We start from the raw sequence: 19,659 nt of genomic DNA, 5'->3' as shown, positions 1-19,659 counted from the left end.
GCGCTTTGGGTCTAAAATGGCAGGAAATGATAGCCTTCCCTTTCGCCGAAGCACTGGCAGAGCACGGAACGTTCTCCACCTGTAACTGGTGACTAATGCTGTGAGGTAACGCGAGAACCTTTTGTTCTATGTAAATGGATGCAACAACCGCAAATGTGTCTGTGTGTGTGTCTGTGTGTATGTGTGTGTGTGTGTGTGTGTGTGTGTGTGTGTTTGTGTGTCTATGTGTCTGCTCTCTTGATTCCTGTTGTTTTCCGCCCAGCCCCAACCCACCCAGCTGAACACACACACATGGACAAAAACACTTCTATTTTCTGGCATTAAATGTAAAAACATTCCCCAATAACGGCTAGCCAGTTCATTGTGTCTGTCCTCTCTCCCGTCTTCCGATGGCTCTCTGTAACCACGCTCTAGTCTCTCAGGAGAGTGGTTGCAGCGGCGATGGCATCACGCCATCCCCCATTAGCCACTTTCCAGCTCTCTGACCTCTGCCGCGCTGCCGGCCGGGCCCTCTCCCCCGCAAACCCCCCCCACCCTCACACGTCTGACTCGATGCTGGAGAGCTTCTCGTACACGTGGCCGTTGCTGGAGCCGTTGAAGGGTCGCTGAGGACCCAGGCTCAGCTTGCTCCCGCTGGGCCCACCGAGGTGGTTGCCCATGGGGCCCAGTCCTCCCAGACACAGCTCCTTGGGGAACCTCTGGGCCACATTGGACATTACCCCTGCCGTAGCAGAGGCTGGCAGGAAGGAGGTGACCCCCACCGAGCCCCGCAAGTCCGTGCGGCTCCCTTTGTGCAGCTGCTGCTGCTGCTGCTGCTGCTGCTGCTGCTTTTTGATGTAGTACGATTTGGCGCCATGCAAGAGACACTGGTCGTCGCCGAATGTGGGGATGAAGGGGTTCTGGTTCACCCTGTCGGGGTAGAGGGATTTGGACAGTGAGTAAACCCCTCCCTCCATCAAACCACGGTCCCGCATGTCCCTCTCGCCCACCGAGCGCCGGTGGAGGCCCTCGCCCCGGAACAGGCCGAAGGGCGACCCGGAGCTTTTGGCCCGCTCGCCGATACCACTGCCGGCGGCGTAAAAGGGGTCTCGGTCGCGCTCGCGCTCCGAGCCGCCGTGCCTCTCGAAGATGTGCGCGAAGGGGCTGCTGCCCTCCATGTAGCGCTCCTTCTCCTTGAGGCTCACGCTCCGCGGCGGCGGCAGCATGGCGTCCATGCCGGCGCCACCCATGCCGCCACCGCCGACTCCGCGGCCCATGCCGCCCAGCACACCGCCCATGCCCGCCTCCTCCTCCTTCTGCATGTCCACGAACGTGTCGTAGGAGTGCTGGCGGCGCAGGGGCTTGCCGCTGAAGCCGGAGCGTCTGCGTTGGGCCTGAGTCGGGCCCCCCAGCCCGCCCTTCCCCTCCCCGAGCTGCTCCAGCAGGTGGTTGCTGTCCTCTCGGATGTCGTACAGGTTACCCGTCTTTTTGCACCCTTCGCAGCGCATGCACGTGGCCGAGCTCGGGCGGCTGCTGACCCCTCCGCCGCCCCCGCCGCCTCCGGACGCCCCGCAGCCCACGCCGGAGTACCCGTGCAGCGACATCTGCTTGCCGCCGCCGGCGCTCGTCGAGCTGGCTCGGCAGTTCCGGCACTCCCAGTCGCCGCTGCCCGCCACGTCCCCGACGGAGCCTTTGCTCTCCGACTTCTTGGGTTTGCTTTTCAGGAAGTCGTCCACGGACACCAGGCTGGTGCAGTTGCCCCCGCCGACTCTGCTGGCGCTGACGCCGACGCCGACGCCACCCCCGCCGCCGGGCCCGTCGGTCAGGTCCACGTGCTCCCACTGGGGCACGCCCTCCTTGGGCCGGAACTGGTCCAGGTAGAAGTCCCTCAGGCTCTCTTTGTCCTGGAAGAGGTAGGAGGTGGAGGAGGTGAGCCCTCCTCGCTTGCGCTCCGAGGGCAGCAGCGGAGGCGGCGAGACGGAGGAGCGGTGGGGGTAGTAGTGGTGGTGGCTGTGGTGGGGCCGCCGGCGGTAGCCCAGCTCGATCTCGTCCAGCTCGCGCCGCGACTTGGCGGACGCCGGCCGCTTCTTCAGGCTGTCGCGGTACTGCTTGCGCTTCTTGGCGTTGCCCTCCAGGTTGCCGTAGGTGACCGTGTGCGTGGAGATGTCCGAGACGTCGGACCGGATGTTGCCGTCGTCCCCGCCGCCGCAGTACCGGTCGTGCCCGGCGATGTAGCCCGAACTGGACGCGCCTCCTTTGAAGGAGAACTTCCCGTAGAGGTCAGCCAGGCCCTGTTTGAAGCCCGGCCCCGATGGCGGAGTCTGGCTGGACAACAAGTCAAACTTGCTCATATTCCTGTGGGTCAGAGCGGACCTCGGCTGCGTAGTGAAAATCGGCGCCACTCCCCCGCCAAGGCTGTCACAGTCAAACATGCCCCCCTCCAGGGAACTGCCACTGCCCACGCTGTGAGGCCTGTTGGGCAGGGGTCCGGTCAGCCCCAGCATGGAGCCGGAGGCCGGGTGGTGGTGCAGGTAGTGGTCCTGGTAGAGGTTGCTGTCCTTGAGGTGCAGGTTGCTGAAAGTCCTCTCCACCTCGTTGATGTAGTCGCTGAACATGTTGTCGTCGGGCATGTAGGGCGGCTTGCAGTCCGAGTGGCCGGCCAGGCTCCGCCGGTGCTCGGAGATGTCGTAGACGGACGACTCGCGGCGGATGAAGTCCAGGGCGCTGTGCGGCGAGCCGTTGACGCCGGAGAGGGACGCCATGTTCTTGGCAGTGCGCAGCAAGCGCATGATGTTGGAGTGAGTGTTGTTCATGGTGGCAGAGGGTGAATTGAGGGCTGAGGGCTTGTCCTCGATCTCAACCCCGTGGATGCAGCTGTAGATCTCCTGTGGGGACGAAGATATAAGAGGACACAGACGTTACAAATTGCTAATTGAATTCAACTGATTTCAGTTTTATGGCCACATAAACAGTGAGCTCTGTGTCGAGTCACTAAAAAGAGACCTATATCACTACTAAGACAGAGAAAGTGCCTGAACAGGACGCGACCAAAGACCCAGGCAAAAGACTGAAATAGCGGAGGGCAATAAGGAAGGGGAGGATGTACTGTAGCATCCTTCAGGGCAAAGGATAAGCGGGTAGACATACAGCACTGGTTTCTAAACTATCTATGGTATGGATGTACTCACAATATAACAGCAAATCAGAATACATCAATCAGGGATTACGGTGAGCATAATATACAGCATAATGTAAAACAAACCATTTGAATTTAGTTAGTTTTCATTCAAACACTTTATAGAACATTTGCCCTTCTTTGATTTCACTGTAAAATGTGGAAACTCATGCCAATGAAGCATAGATTTCGCAAAAACAGATTTTTTGGAGCTGAAATTGCATTAGCCTTTTAACATTGGCCCAAAAATGATATCAAATGATCTTACCTGAGGTTTCAAATTACTGATCACATCTAAATGCCAATACTCTTTACTGGCCATAGGCTACACGGGTCACTTCAAAGAATGGCTTTAGGGGTGACAATTTTCAAATGCCATGGTTTATAGCTATTGATAATGATCTTCTCCTTACACTTAATACAATTCAATCAATGAGGCTAATTGAGGGCAGATGTTTTTAATATGGATACTGACACAACGAACTGATACTGCTGTCGCATTACCAAACCTATGACCGATGTTGCCCTACAATGGAAAATGATGGAATAACAGCAGTAGCTGCAAGAAAGACTTCAGCCCGGGTATTTCTGGAAAATAACTTCATTTCTTTAATCTGATTAATTTGATTTGATTTGTTTTAGTGCTTTGGGATAACACACACTGGCATAGCAGCATGTTCAGTGCCAGTGCCAAAGAGAAGAGAAACACTTATGATGAATGTGCTCAATTATCAGAAAATTATTATTATTTTATTATTATTTGAGTTTGGTTTATCTATTCTCCATCTTCATTTAAATGTATATTTGGGGTGATTCATAATTAAGTAAGAATAAACAACAAAATGTGAATGGTCCATCTGAAGGAAGGTGACATGGGACAAGGCAGATATGAAGATGAGAGGATGGAGCGAATGATTGATGACAATGCAGGCCTTGGGAAGATGCTGGATTATAATAATCAATACCTCTGATCAATGTGATAAGAATTCCAATGCAACAATACCTGCTGGCTCATACATGCGCCATTGACCACATTTAACGCCACATCATAAAGCAAAAACCACATACGGTGACAAAGAGAGGCCGAGGGAGGCACCACAGACACTACAGTGACAGAAAGATGGAGTGTGCCATTTGCAGCCCATGATGTATAACCCAATATGCAAACAAAAAAAACTGCACAGAAGACTTGACTAAATGGGGATGACAGATAGACACCAAGGCTAAAATCAATGGCCCCAAATGATTTCCTGGTTCTCTCTGGTCTGTAGATGACTGACCAGTTAATGAGATCCTTCAGCTAACACGCAGGATCAAAGGTGAAGATGCCACGAGCCTCAGTTAGGGCGAGCGCTTTGGCCGGGGGTCAGCGAGGGGTCAAACGGAGATTATTTTTATACAGTGCGCCTCCAGGGTGCGAGGCAGCAACTCCCTCACCTCCTTTTGTTTTGTTTTGTTTTGTTTTCCTCACCTTTGGCCGTCTGCGTTTGTGACTGCACCTGTCCTCACACCTCAGCCCTGACACGCCAGGCCGTGCACCTCTCCTCTCCCTCCTCGTTCGCCTCCATCATGGCCTCCTGTTTCTCTCTGCCTGTTTACATGCTTGTCTGATTGTGTAGCTCGTCTGTGGCTTAGCAGCTGAATTCTAACTGACACTCTTCTACGCACTTCCTTTTCTCGTCGCCAAACCTGTTTAATGTCAAATGACAGGATTGGCCTTCCATCTCCATTAAGGAGGCTTTCTTCCACTATTTCTTTATGAACTGTTTACGGACATCAAAAACAAACAAACCAAATGACAGAATGTTCTTGCAATTATGACTGTGTGTGTGAAAGAGAGTGAGAGAGAGGGAGAATGTGTGTGTGTGTGTGTGTGTGTCTGTCTGTGTGTGTGCGCACGCTCACTTTGATTGTCCTATGGGATCTGGCATTGGATGAATGCTCTCCCCCACACTATGATGTGGTGCATAACGAATGCCAGTATTTGTGAGCCAGAGAAAAAAAAATAGAGGCAAGAGACTTTTTTCAGCTGATTTAAGTGGAATGTGTAAATACTAATAGTTACGGCCTGAGGCTGAGAGTGAGACACACTGTGAGCAAGAAAGAAGAAAAAAAAATCCATAAAAGATTATGGATGTGTGGTACAACATTTAACTCTGTGCTCAAGGTATGACGTCAGTAATGCCCTACACTGCTAGCGGTGGATGCAGATTAGGCTGAGTGTCGCTGCATCGACATGAGCTCGTTTGCGGAGCTCGGAGGCACGTATGACAGATGTGCAGGTGGCACCCGCCCAGACGGAGAGGAAAGGTGTTAGTGTGGCACTGTGTGCCCCCACACAAACCTCTGCCACGTGTGTGTGTGTGTGTGTGTGTGTGTGAGTGAGTGAGAGGGGGACGGGTGTGACACATTTCTCATTTTGGCGGTGTGGGGTTTATGGTGTTAATAGCGGTGCTGGTGACGATAGCGTTTATTGGATTATGCTGTGAAATTAAACAACCCTGAATCAGTCGAGAGGAGTCGGAGGTGGTAAGGAGTGGTTTCTGAGAGCAAACCTCAGCCCATGTGAGACAATGAGAGAGATTGTCATGCCACAAAATGAGACAGTGCGAGTACAATGAGGCTTAATTGAACAAACTGCTGTTCATTAGCCTTCAGAACAATGGCATGATGATGATGAACATGATGATGAACATGAAAAAACTAATTCAAGTGGCCTGCATCATTTCTGCATTGGTGAGGTTCTGGTGTGGTGTCATATTTAGAGGACCACACCAGGAAAGGTCCTAAATCCTAATAATGGGAACGCAGGCAGAGGGAAAATTGCAAAAAAAATAAACTCAATTCTTTCATACTGTTGTACTTTCACAATAGTTTGACATCAAAACCCTGTGTTTTATTTAATGAATTGAAAGATTTGTGTGTGCATATTATGAGGAGGCCATGCTATATGGATATGTACTGACGTTCAGTCACTGAATCTGTCAATCATCTCCCTTTGAAACCTAAATTCTAATGGACTGTTCAAGTTAATAATAAACTGATGTTTGCATTGTTTGATTCTAATGTAATTAACAAGTCACGTTCATCAGATAATGAAGAATAAGTGCATTCTCAAGTGTTTCTAAATCAAGAGCTTCTTACACTGTACACTGTTGGGTTGTTGCATAGTTACAGGGATAAATGGAAATCAAACTAAACATTTTTGAATACATTTCAAAGCTCTTTGGTTTTCTAGTGACAGTACAAAGAGCCATATTATGGGATAGTGCAGTTTTCTGGTCCAGTGCACCCTCTCTATACCTAGAATGCTTGGTGCAGCTCAGGAGGGGCATGTTCGGGGCGGACTTGAATGACTCGACGGCGTGTGGCGAAGCGGTAAATAAGCCATGTGGCTCCGACTGCAGGCATTTCACCTTCGCCAGGCACTCAGAATTACAGCAAGAGGGGCCAGCACTGCCGCCACCACCACCACCATCACCACGTCAAAACAATTGGAATGCAAATCAAAATACCTGGAGGTGACTTTGCTCCCACGAGGGCAAGTAAATCCACCTTCCTGCCTCCTCTGGCTAATTTTCGTCGAGTTAGAAATTGATTTTGGCTCAACGTTTAGTAAATATTTACCCCCCGGTGTGAAATGGGTGCTGGGATAAAAAAAACAAAAAAAAAACTGAAGGCTTAAAAGCGGGAATGAGAGTCAGTCTACACTCTGGGCTTGGCTCTGCTTGGCCACCGGAGACCATATGCTTGGCCAGCTTTGCTTGTGGACACAAAGGCAAAGGAAAACCACGAGACAAACAGAGGGAGGACTGATACTGCTCCTTGCTGAACAAATTGTATTTATAGAACCATGAATGGAAAATGTGAGAGTGAAATCAGCCAGCTCAAAATCTTCTGCCAGGTGAAATACAGCAGCATTAGAATAGCTTTTTTTGTGCTTTACTGACAACTATCATTAGCACATTTGAAAGCTGTCCATATGTAAGAAAATGTTCAGCAGATAAACAACTGAAGAATTTGGTTCCAAAAAACGACGTATATATGAATGTTCAGAAATCATTGTTTTTAATGTTGTTTTCCAAGTAATTTGGAAAATAGTACAACTGTAATTGGGTATTGGGTAATTGATCTTTACTCAGTTAAAACAACACTACTGCAAATTATTGATATTACCTGAAATACACAACTAAATCAATTAAATTGTACAGTACTGTATGTATATTAATATGGCTTGGTTAATGGTCTTTTTTTTTAAACAAAGCTATCCCTGTTATGTTGCATAATGTTTTGTTGTTCCATTGAAATGTGCTCTGGATGTCACTGTGTCTGTGCACCAGCTTACATGCATGAGTCTTTAAGTGTCTGTATGCTGTTTGGGTTCCCACGAATGCTGCTCGAAGCTCGGCCACACCGCACACACTCACCCTGCTGATGGCGAAGGTGAAGGCCGGCTTGCCGTTGCACACGCCCATGAAGCAGAAGCGCAGTTGCCAGTAGAAGAGGTGCTCGGCGATGAAGGTGAGGAGCGACAGCACCATGGCGGCCGCCAGCATGTAGAAGACGCCGGCCATGTTGTCCACGTCCAGCTGGCTGCTCATCACCTCGTTCTTCTCGTGGTGGCAAATCCCGGTGAGCCACAGAGCTTCCAGCTCCTCCATGTCACCTGCGGGACGCAAGCAGATTGAACAGGTGAGAGGGGACTGGGCGACAGAGGAAGAGAGAGAGAGGGGAGAAAGTGTGTGTGTGTGTATGTGTGTGTGTGTGTGTGTGTGTGTGTGTGTGTGTGTGTGAGAGAGAGAGAGAGAGAGAGAGAGAGAGAGAGAGAGAGAGAGAGAGAGAGAGAGGGGAGAAAGTGTGTGGTGTGTGTGTGTGTGAGAGAGAGAGAGAGAGAGCAGATACACACAGCAAAAGAGAGGAGAGAGCAAGAGAGAGAGAGAGAGCCAATAGAAAGGGATAATCTCAAGATAATTTTAGGTTAAACTCCACTAAGTCATCCATCCTACATAAAGTAAACCTTTTCTTTGCACTACGGTGCTACAAACACAAAACAACATCCATGACTGCAGGTGAGGAAGACAAGATGGCAGAAGAGCGTATAACACAACAGGTCAGGCAACCTTCTGTTATTCTGTATGATAATTACCTCTCCCCCTGGCCTGGAACTGTTCTCAGTGGCCTACCCCCACCATTCACACCTCAGTTTGCTTCCTGGCCCTGAGTGAGGCCACAGCATGGACCTTTCTCTGTTATCTTGATCACATCACCATATGGGAGATTATGCTGAATCTGATGTTCTCAGACAGGGCACACTGTATATTCTTACGAGAGGCATAGTGAATCTGTCCCGGGAAAGGTCACACGTCTGATTGGGGACAGAGGAGTGTGGTCATTGTGGTGACGGACCGGGGATGAAGTGATATGCGCGTGAGAGGTGTGACAACAGTGGACAGAGTGTGAGGACAAAGAGGTTGGGGCAAAACTGGGCCACAGAGGATGACCGACCGGACAGACTATGAATATGAGATGGACCTCAGGCAGAGGAACACAGACGGGTATTTTAGTGCACTCCTCAGACATCAGATCGCATTACAGGGAGATCACACAAAGTTGCGCACACGCGCACACACACACACACACACACACACACACAGAGACACACACAGAGACACACACACACACACACACACACACACTCCCCGGTGGCACAAATATCACACGCCTTTTACACTCACCCCGCCTGTGTGCTATCCTCCACTTAAGCAATTGCATCTCAGACTCTCATACTTTCACTCACACACACACACACACACACACACACACAGACACATACACACACATGCACCATTTACTGGGTCACCCCAGACTCATCCCACATCCCTGCACATGGCTGGCCCGCTTAGGGACACTCTGCCATTAATTAATCATGGTGTACAACCCAGTGCGTCACTGTTGTCTAAACAGCCAGACTCACACTGCAACCCATGTGACTGGAAGGCCCGCGGGCTCGCCACAGGCTGCTAAAGACGTAGGGGGATGTTGGGTAGCACCCGGCAGGGCTGGTGGCCGCACCCCCACCCTTCACACACACACACCAGCTCCCAGTCTCTCTTCCCCAGGGAGAGGGCCTGTCTCTGGGCTTTAGTCACGCGGCAGGGTCCCTGGTTTGGTTGCGGTGGAAGTCAGGACTGGTCCCTCGTCCTGGGGAGGAAGTGAGCGGGCGGTTGGGCAGTGGAAACTAGGCCACAGCGGGTAGGACTACATGTTGGAGCGTGTCAAAACGACATTGAAATCCAGGGAGGGAGGGAGAGAGGGAGGGAGGGAGGGAGGGAGGGAGGGAGAGAGGGGCAAGGGACTCACTAACTCACCAACACTGCCTGATGACCCATTTACGCATAAGAATGTAAGCACACGGCAACACACACACTAATACCTATGCACACAAACACACACACACACACACACACACACATACAGTAATACCTACACACACACAGTAATACCTACACACACACACACACACACACACACACAGTAATACCTACAGGTACACACACACACACACACACACACACACACACACACAATCTTGTCAAAGATCCATTCATACAGTAGATATACATAGATAGACACCCCGTCAAGAGAACAAAACTCAGCACAAACTCAGAGAGGCACAAAGATGTAAATGATACACTTGCACAGGAACAAGTGCGCATGAAGAAACAGACAACAACCACAGACCGAAGAACACAGATCCAGGCGCGAGCACGCACACACACACACACACACACACACACCCACACACCCACACACAAACACTCTTATTCTCTGTCCATGGAGAGCTGACTCTCTCCACCCTAACCCATATTCCCATGCTCGTCCACAGAGGACAGGAACACAACAGTGCCTTTACTGGCACCTTAACTAGGACACTACACTTGGCTCCGGAGTGCCCCAGGATCCCGATCCTCGAAAGAGAACTGGAGCAAGCCCAACGGCTCCACAACCTATTAGTCTATAGAAACAGGAGCAAACAAACCCAAACACGCTGATGGCCAATAACAACAATAGCCCCAAAAGACAGTGGACACGACTCATTGTGCCCTGTATAACCTGTGGACTATACTATAGTAACAAGAGACCCAAACATTATAGCATTATATGTAGTACTGGCCTTTAATGCAAACTTCTTCATAATGTTACAGGCACACCTACAGTACAATGTATAGTTTACTCTACTGTACTGTAGGCATGCACGAAATATGATTTCGATCAGTTTGCTAAAATGTTTTGAGGAAACAAATAAGTATACATAAACAATGAAGTTATTGAACTTAGAACTGTTGACTGAGTTCATACTGCTAAAAAGAAAACCCTTCTACTACTTTTCTATTACTAAGTTGTATTTTTTAGGACTTGATAGTCCTGTTTTTATATCATTACAAATTATCATTCTAAGATAACTTCATGATATACTGTACATCACTGTAATTCACAACTTACTTATAATATTATATTCAGAATACCCTTACAGTATTTGGCTCTTACAATCCATTGGGTACACATTGAGAACTAACTATTTACTTCAATGTAGAACTCACCAGTGCTACCACACAAGATGGACAAGATCGATACAAGGTTGTTTGCTTCTCATAAGCTATGGTGCACCACTGTAAATAAAACTCCCAGGGGAGAGTTAAATCTCCAGGAGAGCTCTGTCCATCACAGCTGGTGGTCAGTATGGTGGGGCTCATGAGGTCTTCCACGGAGAGCAAAATAAATCACTAGCTGTTGGGTAGCCATAAATGCAGTCTAGCCAAAATATCAGCCATTGACAACATGAATAAATAATGGTGGCAGATCTGATCGGCTGACTGATAAGAGGATTGATTGAGAGGTGTGTTCCTGCTCATTCAGCACAGAAACCTTGCTGGCATGTGAAGAGTCAAGAGTTCCTGGTGTCAACATATAAAAGATAAGGACTCCAGAGGGTGGTAAATCTCAGCAGCCATTGTTCCTCTCCACATATAACATGGGGGTCACAGCAGTATATGTGAGATGTGATAACTCCAGCCAATCAGGATGCCTCTTGCTACTAGGTTGGCTCACACTGACAGTCTATATTTATAGTTTCAATTAATGCTCTATGAAAACTATCTATACACCAAGTAAAGATAAAATAATTGCCATTTCCTATCAATCTACATTATACTGTATATTGTGTATATTATATGTGTATTCAATCCCTGACCATAACGTCTCAGGGGAAAAACAGTTACTGCAAATTAAACTCGCCCCAGGAAGTAGCACTTAAAATTGAATTTCAAATGACTCATTCCCGTAGTTTTAAACAACAAACCCTGTGCTTGTTATGAGCACAGGATCCCACTAGCTTAACTATCTCACACACAGTTGATGGTGGACCATGGATGTCGCTTACCATCTCCAAACAGCTGCAGGATGCCCAAGTCGATATGCCTCTTCCAGATAGAATCCTTCTGGATGGCAATGCCATAGCCAGTAGAGGCAAACACCTTCCCAGAGCCAATGGTGACCAGCTTACAGCCCTCATCTCGCCCGGCCATGTAGTTCAGCACAGCCGCATCATAGATAAAGGCATCCAGTTTACTGAGAGAGAGAGAAAGAGAGAGAGAGAGAGAGAGAGAGTAAACAAAGCAAAGGAGAAACACATTGACCAAAAGAGACAGAATAACAAACAGAAAGGGGGGGAAATTGGACACTTTCAATTTGGCAATAGAGTCGCTCATTTGCTCATTCAAATCCTAATTTTCTCATTTGCAAGATAATTAACCCCCTTGCTGTAAAAATGCAAAACAATGCAGATTGTGTTCCGCCTGCAAAAACAATGCCAGAAATGTGGTGTGTGATTCAGACAGCAGATGACTCCGATGTGAAATTGAAATGAGGACCAGCAAGCCCCAATGAGCTGCAGCGCTACTCCATCGGAAATCTATTTGCATGAACTTCAATCTAACCTCAAAACTTTCATACATTTTTTTTTTTACTCCAACTGCACAGAATCACAAATGTGCGCTAGAGTGAGTTGTTAAAAATGCCTCCTTAATTTCATCCATTCTTTTTTCTGTATGATTACTTGTTATGTTTGTTTGTTTGTTTGTTTTGTGTTGTTTTGCTTTGTTTATTTCATTCCAAATCGATTTGCGTTGTCAAGTTTCTTTTCCCAACTCCTCACCCGGTCTTCAGGCTGTGGAGAGCCTCGTCCACGTTCTTCTGGTGGAACTTCACCATGTAGCCGTGCATCTCCGGGTAGTTGTTCCGGATGTTTCTCTCGGTGCTGCCGTTGGGGACGGTGCCGAAGCGGAAGGGAGGTGAGAAGTCGTTGGGCCTTTGGAACTGTGATCCAGACGAGGAAAAAAGAAGGAGGAAGAATGACAGGGGTACTGTAAATGTGGAGATGGTAGAAAAAGAGGAAAAGAATAGAATCGTACAAGGAAAAACGCACAAGGTAACGAGAGACAGTGAACAGGGAGTGAATAATGCAGAGTGTGACTCAGACAGGGAGTTTGGGCAAAAAAAAATAAATAATAAGGCCGAGACGGAGGGAGAGAGATGCTGGCTGAGAAAGAGACGACACAGGGGTGACACACCGAGAGGCAGACAGACACAACTTCAACACAGAGAGAGGCGAGCCAGCACGGTGAAGAGGAAAAGCGCTCTCTCTTACCTTTTTGTCGCTCAAGCCAGACACCTGGTCCACGTACTCCTCCTGGATCATGAAGGCGGCCAGGTTGGCAGTGTAGCTGGCCAGGAAGATGACAGCGAAGAAGGCCCAGACGGACACCATGATCTTGCTGGTGGTGCCTCGGGGGTTCTGTACCGGCACGGAGTTGTTGAACACCAGACCCCAGAGCAGCCAGATGGCCTTCCCAATGGTGAAGGACGGACCTCCAGCCTCTGAGGAGAGGAGAGAGGGAGAGAGAGAGAGAGAATGAGAGGGTGTGTGAGTCAGAAAGAGAGAGAGACAGAGAGAGGGACAGAGTCAGAGGGATAGAGAGATAGGGCACGGTTTAATGCCGCTTAGAGAATATAAAAGCATGGAACTGATCTGTAAACTTGGGGATTGATTCAGACATTTATATGCCTCTTTTGTGCTATCACTGAATAATACGGTCCTATGTAACCACCAGGCAAGAACAGCAGAAGTTGATGTGTTGCAAAAAAATATACAACACGACACTTGCACATTACTTACTTATTTAACAGACATTGTTACGCCGAGCTACTCACGGTCATGTACACGCACTGTTTCAGTAAATGTACTCCCAGTGGGAGAAATAAAAACATGACGTTGACGTGGCGACGAGTCGGAGGAGAAGTAAAGGGGGCGGGGCGCATGCGCGAGGCGGAACTGGGACCTGTGCTGAGGTGAGCAGTAGAGATCTTCCGCTCGCGCTCGGGCAAGTCTACAGTACCCTGTCTAGTGGTGCACCTGAAACTCAACTCCTGGCTCCCTTCTGCTCACCCCACTCTCGCTTGCTGCTAGTGCGCGTCATCGTGACATCTCTGCAGTGAAGAGCTTTAGCCGCCCCTGGCATCTCTACCCTCCCGAAAAAAAAACCCCCATCGCTAACCCCCTGTGCCCCCGCCAAGCTATGGAACACATCCCTAACCCCCTGCGCCCCCGCTAAAAAAAAACACGTCCCTAACCCCCCCGCACCCTCGCCAAGCTATGGAAAACAATGACTGCTTGTGACAATATCTCCGGATACTGTCTTCCTCCCCCAAAGATGAAGGGAGATGTAAGTGACAGAAAAAAGCATTAGTCTCTATATATAGCACCAACATGAATCGGAGGGGAGACATTGATTTTTTTTTTCCCTCTCTCTCTCTCTCTCTCTCTCTCTTTTTTACCCGCCCCTCTTCCTTTTTTATCTAATAAAAGAGGAAGCCCACACTGTCAGCGGAGGCATGTGATTCCTGAAAGTATGGAAATGCATGCGAGAACACACGAGGGCCGGCATTAAAAAACATGAAGAGGCCGCGGATGAGCCGCGCTGACACGGACGAGAAGAGACACGCCACCTGCATGGAGGGGCCACTGCAGGGAGAGAGGACCACAAGAGGCCCGGAAGAGGTGTGTGTGTGTGTGTGTGTGTGTGTGTGTGTGTGGGTGGTGGGTGTGTGGCTGTTGTGTGTGTATATACTGTAGAGGCATGGTGGTGTTGTGTGCATATGTATGTGTGTGTGTGACCAAGAGAGAGCAAAAGACATTGAGGGTGTTTAGGGTCAGTGTAGTGTGTGTGTGTGTGTGTGTGTGTGTGTGTGTGTGTGTGTCCCTTGCGTGCTTGCACTGGCTGCACTCACCTCGGCCATCCGCCAGGCAGCGGTTGTAGCCCACAGGGCTAAAGTACTCAAACACAAACACAGCCATGGCCGACACCAGCAGCAGCATCACAAACATCATCACCCACACATCCGCACTGAAGGGCTCTGAGAGGGAGAGAGAGAGAAGGGGAGAGAGAGAGAGAGAGAAGAGGGGAGGGAGAGAGAGAGAGCGGAGATGAGAGGACACAGCGAATGAGAGGAGACAAAGGAAAGAGAGAGTAGAAGAGAAATGAAAAGGAAGAAAGAGATGGAGCAGAGAGAGAGAGAGAGACAGAAAATAAAGGGCCATCAGAGACAGTGCTTAGAAAGTGTGACATTATAGACAGTTTGAAAAGAATACATTCAAAGCAGTTATGTTTTCAATTGTTCAATGTTATTCTCCAAAGTAAAGTGATTTTTTCTTTTTTTTTACAAGATATCAAATAACATTTTGCAAAAATACCAATAAAAACAACCAAGGCAAAGAAATGAAATCGACACAGCCTGCTACCCACGATGCAAGCACAAAAAGGGGACTGAAGTAGTCCGCTGTCCGGGTTGTGGCCAACGCTGGCCAGCTTACCGACTCACCAAGGAAGGCCGAGGGCGACACGGTGCCGTTACTACGCGAGACCATGACGCTGATGCCCGTCTCGATGAACGGCACGGAGAAGTCAATGACCTCTGACCTCTCCTCATTTATGGTGAGAGACCCCACAGCCATGTGGGCATTTTTGGTCACCACCTGAGAGAGAGAGACAGAATGTCAGGTATACGGACGGACAGACAGACAGACAGACAGACAGACAGACAGACAGACAGACAGACAGAATGTCAGGTATACGGACAGACAGACAGACAGACAGATAGATACTGTAGATAGATAGATACATAGATAGATAGATAGATAGATACTGTAGATAGACAGATAGATAGATAGATAGATAGATCGATAGATAGATAGGTAGGTAGATAGATAGATAGATAGATAGATAGATACTGTAGATAGATAGATAGATAGATAGATAGATAGATAGATAGATAGATACTGTAGATAGATAGATAGATAGATAGATAGATACTGTAGATAGATAGATAGATAGATAGATAGATAGATAGATAGATACTGTAGATAGATAGATAGATACTGTAGATAGATAGATAGATAGAAAGATAGGTAGATAGATAGATAGACACCAGACAGACAGAGGCAGGTAGAAAGGTGAATGAGGAATCGGGGATCATCAGACTTGAAGAGCGAAGGTCAAGTTTTGAAGTCCATGCATGCTGACCCAGACTGGCCGGCTCAGGCTATGAAGCACAAAGCCGTGGAAAGACGGAGAAAGACAGAATGAAGAGAGCAGAAACTGGGCTACCACAGTGGGTCAGAGCTGCTGGAAATAGCCGTCCCGCTTCCTCCCCTTCTTCTCTCTCTGCGCTCTCTCCCTCCATCCTTTCTGCCCTGCCTTTCTCTCTCTCTCTCTCTCTCTCTCTCTCTCTCTCTCTCTCTCTCTCTCTCTCTCTCCCCCTCCCTCTCCCTTTAACTCTACAGGTAAATTTAGCCCTAAATACCTGGGCCCTACAGCACTCTGCTAAAGTGGGACAAAACAGACTGAGTTAATGAGGTGTGTGTGTGAGAGAAAGACAGAGAGAAAGAATGAAAGAATGAGAGAGAGAGGAAGGAGAAAGGACTGAAAAGTCGTCAGGAGGAGATCTGCTTTTGTCTACCTGTAAAAAGGTCCAAGGCTGACTGGTTGGTGTTTTATGTGTATGCGTCAGTGCATGTGTGTATGAGTGAGACAATGATAATGAGTGTATTTGTGCCTGTCTGTCTGTCTTTCTGGATGAGGGACAGTGTGAATATATGCTTTTGCATCCATGCGTCTGTGTATGTGTGTGTGTGTGTGTACGTGAGAGGACTTGTGCGCTTGTCTGCTTGGTAGTCTGACTGTGTGTGGGCGTATATATGTGTGTCCGTGTGTGTGTGTGTGTGTGTGTCTGACTGTGTGTCTGTGTGTCTGTGTGCTTCCCTGCATGCATCCCATAGGGCAATGAGTCCATCTAGGAGTGGAGTGTGTTCACTTCCTTTGCCCCCCTCCCGTCTCTCCCCTCCCACGGCTTTTTCTCGCTGTTATGAAAGTGACCTACGTGGGTGTTATTGAGAATGAGCGAGGGAAAATGAGTGTGTGTGTGAGAGAGAAAGATAGAGAGAGAAACAGAGAGGGAGAGAAAGAGAGAGTGAGAGAGAGAGAGAGAGAAAGAGAGAGAGAGAGGAGCCTGTATGTGGCTGTGGATTTGGACACTGTATCCGTGTGTTTTTGCATGTGTGTCTCTGTATGTATATATGTGTGTGTGTGTGTGTGTGTGTGTGTGTAGGTGTGTGAGTGTCTCTACACAGGCCTGGGAGAATTCATGTAATCAAGTGTATTGCTTCAAATATTTTGGATTACGGGGATTAGCCACCACAGTTTAAGCTCCGTTCATCGATGCCGACCGCATGAGCAAAATCAAAAGTTGGGTCACGTCCCAAATAACAACAACAACAACAACAAACACCAATAAAAGAGCCCAAAATATGCGAAAAGAAGCCCTCCGCTTAAACAAAGGACAGCACCTTCACAAAAGAGAGGCACTAAAGAACGCCTGACGCATGTCGGATACACTGGTGATAAGCCAGCCGGCAGCCTATCCATATGATGCATGTGCGCAAACGTTAGCCCCGTCCCACTTTGCGGAGATGGTGCCATTAAGGGCTGAGAGATATAGCGTGGGCAGCGGGCCAGGGGGAGAGCGAACGTGGCCGCCAGATGTCCTCCGTCCTCATTAACATTCCTTTATAGGTGTGAAAGAGATGATGCATCAGTCCCACATGGACTACCCAGTGACACCCAGAGCCAGTACACATGTAACACACTAACGCTGATGCAAAGTGCTAGACGAGCGTTGAGAGCGCTGCCCGAAACAGTCCCCTGACTCAGAGTGAGGGTGGCAATGTTTCCTGGTGTTGAATCGAGAGGGACTGTTATCGTCATTTTCTTTTAGACTTTTCTAGCTTACGGTGGAACAACGGAGACAGTATTTCCTCTTTTTTTATCATTATTCACTGCACTATCAAGCAAACAGCCAGTTTGTTTTTTTATTTTTTGTAACGAGAAGGGCATGAGGAATGGCACATGAACACTGTGGGACTCATCACTCAATATTAAAACAAGATGAAGATAAGCGAAATCGCGCAGCCACTGTAACGCCACCTCTCGTGCCGGGTCCTTGAGCGCGTGGCAGGATTTATGGCTCGTGGCTGGCATGTTAAACTCGTCATGGCACATGGGCTATTTACCCTTGACCGAGGTAGCGGAGCTGACTAGCATTAATGTATGCCTGACTGGCTCCACCGTGGATAACATGCAAAAAAAGAAAAAAAAAAAGACCTTGCATGACTAGGATGCTAAATTCCCGATGCCGCCTGCTGGCTGTGTTTGCCCTGGCGCCCACTGGCCTGTGGTCTTCATTAATCCCGGGCCGTATAACGCTTCCTGGACTCATGCATCACCATAGGCACATCTCGAGGGCTTGGAGAGGATCCTGATGACACGGCAAGATAAACACCGACCTATGAGAATGGCGTGATCTAATTTACATCTCTCCCTCTTACCCCCTTTTCCGCTCTCCGCAGTCATTCTTCTTCGCTAATTGATTAATGCTATTCTAATCTGATGAAATTGAATTCCCCTTTTATGTGCCTGTTATTGGAAAACCAATGAAGAGGACATTAAAATAATTAAGTGGGGTGGGTGAGAGGTGCATGGTAAGTAAGTGCTGCATATCTCAATAACGGCACCGGGGGACTTTGATATCGGGGGGACGCAGAGAGGTAGGGTCCAGGGAGAGGTCACACCTCGCGATGGGTCTAGAATCACATTAGCGCAGCGCGAAAGGTTAGTTCTGACTACCCTCTAGCTGAGAGACTAATAGCACCTTACACACACACACACACACACACACACACACACACACACACACAGACACACACACACACACACACACACACACACACACACACACACACACACACACACACACACACACACACACACACACACACACACACAGACACACACAGACACACACACAGGTGAATGAATTTTGCTATCTCGCCAGTGGGCATTCATTTCCCATGGGCAATGGCAAATGTAGTGACTGTGGTAATTCTGCTGGGCCATAAAAAAAAAAAGGAATTGCACTCTCTATAAATCAGTGGCGTTTGATAGTGTAAGTGCATATGTGTGAGTGCGGTGTAAAATGTTGACACGTTTTATATCAGGTTACTGTGTATCTGATCTGAGTACTGATCAACACAGAAGATTAAGTGCACAGATGCCATCATACAGTATACGAGCAGATACTCAGAACATTCTTAGATGTCAGAATGTTAGAAGTATTGAATCGAGTTCAACAGCAGAGGGCCCGGAGCTACTGACCTCTCCCACCATGCCGTTCCACGTCCCGTTGATCTTCTTGCCGTGCTTCCCATTGGTTACCAGGTACAGGTCGTAGCTGAACTTGACGTTCTTAGCGATCTTCTTGAGGATGTCGATGCAGAAGCCCTTGCAGCAGCGCTTGATGTAGATGCCCGAGTCGACCGTCTGATTGCTGATGATACAGAAGAGTTTGCCGAGAGACACAAAAAATAAAACAAAAAGGTGAGAGGAGGGGGTGTGTGAGGGGGGGTGGGAGAGAAGAAGAAAAAAAAAAGGAAAGAAGAAGGGAAAAAAACGACTGGGAGGTTAAAATGACAAGATGAAAGATGGCGCGAGATGCAGAGTTTGAGTAAGGGTAAGACAGATGAGCGCGGGGTGATGCTTACAGTCAAGGCTGAGGGGAGCGGATGACAGGCGAGAGGAAGGGCAGTGGGGGAGGAAGATGAAGAGGGTGGAGGGAGGACAGGTGTGGCCGAGGGAGAATGAGACGCTCAAACTGCAGCATCTGCGGCAACGGCGACGGAGGCGACGGCTGGTGCATCCATACATCCGGCTTGCTTCAGTGCAGATGTCAGCGCGCACACACGGGACGGTGAGATAGCACTCCAGTCGGATGGCAATAGATATCCACGTGCGCACATGAGCAGACATACAAACTGATGGGGGATTATAGCACAATAC

General features: G+C 48.5%; 1 protein-coding gene across 1 annotated transcript in view; it reads right to left on the bottom strand.

Annotated features, from left to right (window-relative positions):
- Nucleotides 1-536: 536 nt before the first annotated feature.
- The window catches only part of grin2ba (glutamate receptor, ionotropic, N-methyl D-aspartate 2B, genome duplicate a), a 74,663-nt gene continuing 55,540 nt past the window's right edge, over nucleotides 537-19,659 (bottom strand). The window contains exons 9-16 of the mRNA XM_062530925.1: nucleotides 18,979-19,150; nucleotides 15,092-15,245; nucleotides 14,501-14,626; nucleotides 12,861-13,090; nucleotides 12,369-12,529; nucleotides 11,595-11,782; nucleotides 7,582-7,820; nucleotides 537-2,864 (exon numbers count right to left, since the gene is read on the bottom strand). Of these exons, the coding sequence (XP_062386909.1) occupies nucleotides 537-2,864; nucleotides 7,582-7,820; nucleotides 11,595-11,782; nucleotides 12,369-12,529; nucleotides 12,861-13,090; nucleotides 14,501-14,626; nucleotides 15,092-15,245; nucleotides 18,979-19,150 (3,598 nt within the window). The remainder of the gene's footprint in view (nucleotides 2,865-7,581; nucleotides 7,821-11,594; nucleotides 11,783-12,368; nucleotides 12,530-12,860; nucleotides 13,091-14,500; nucleotides 14,627-15,091; nucleotides 15,246-18,978; nucleotides 19,151-19,659) is intronic.

This window comes from Sardina pilchardus, chromosome 3, assembly GCF_963854185.1.
Source record: "Sardina pilchardus chromosome 3, fSarPil1.1, whole genome shotgun sequence".
Classification (NCBI taxonomy): domain Eukaryota; kingdom Metazoa; phylum Chordata; class Actinopteri; order Clupeiformes; family Clupeidae; genus Sardina; species Sardina pilchardus.
The sequence above is the reverse complement of the archived record's forward strand: the minus strand, read 5'-3'. Positions and strand labels throughout refer to the sequence as shown.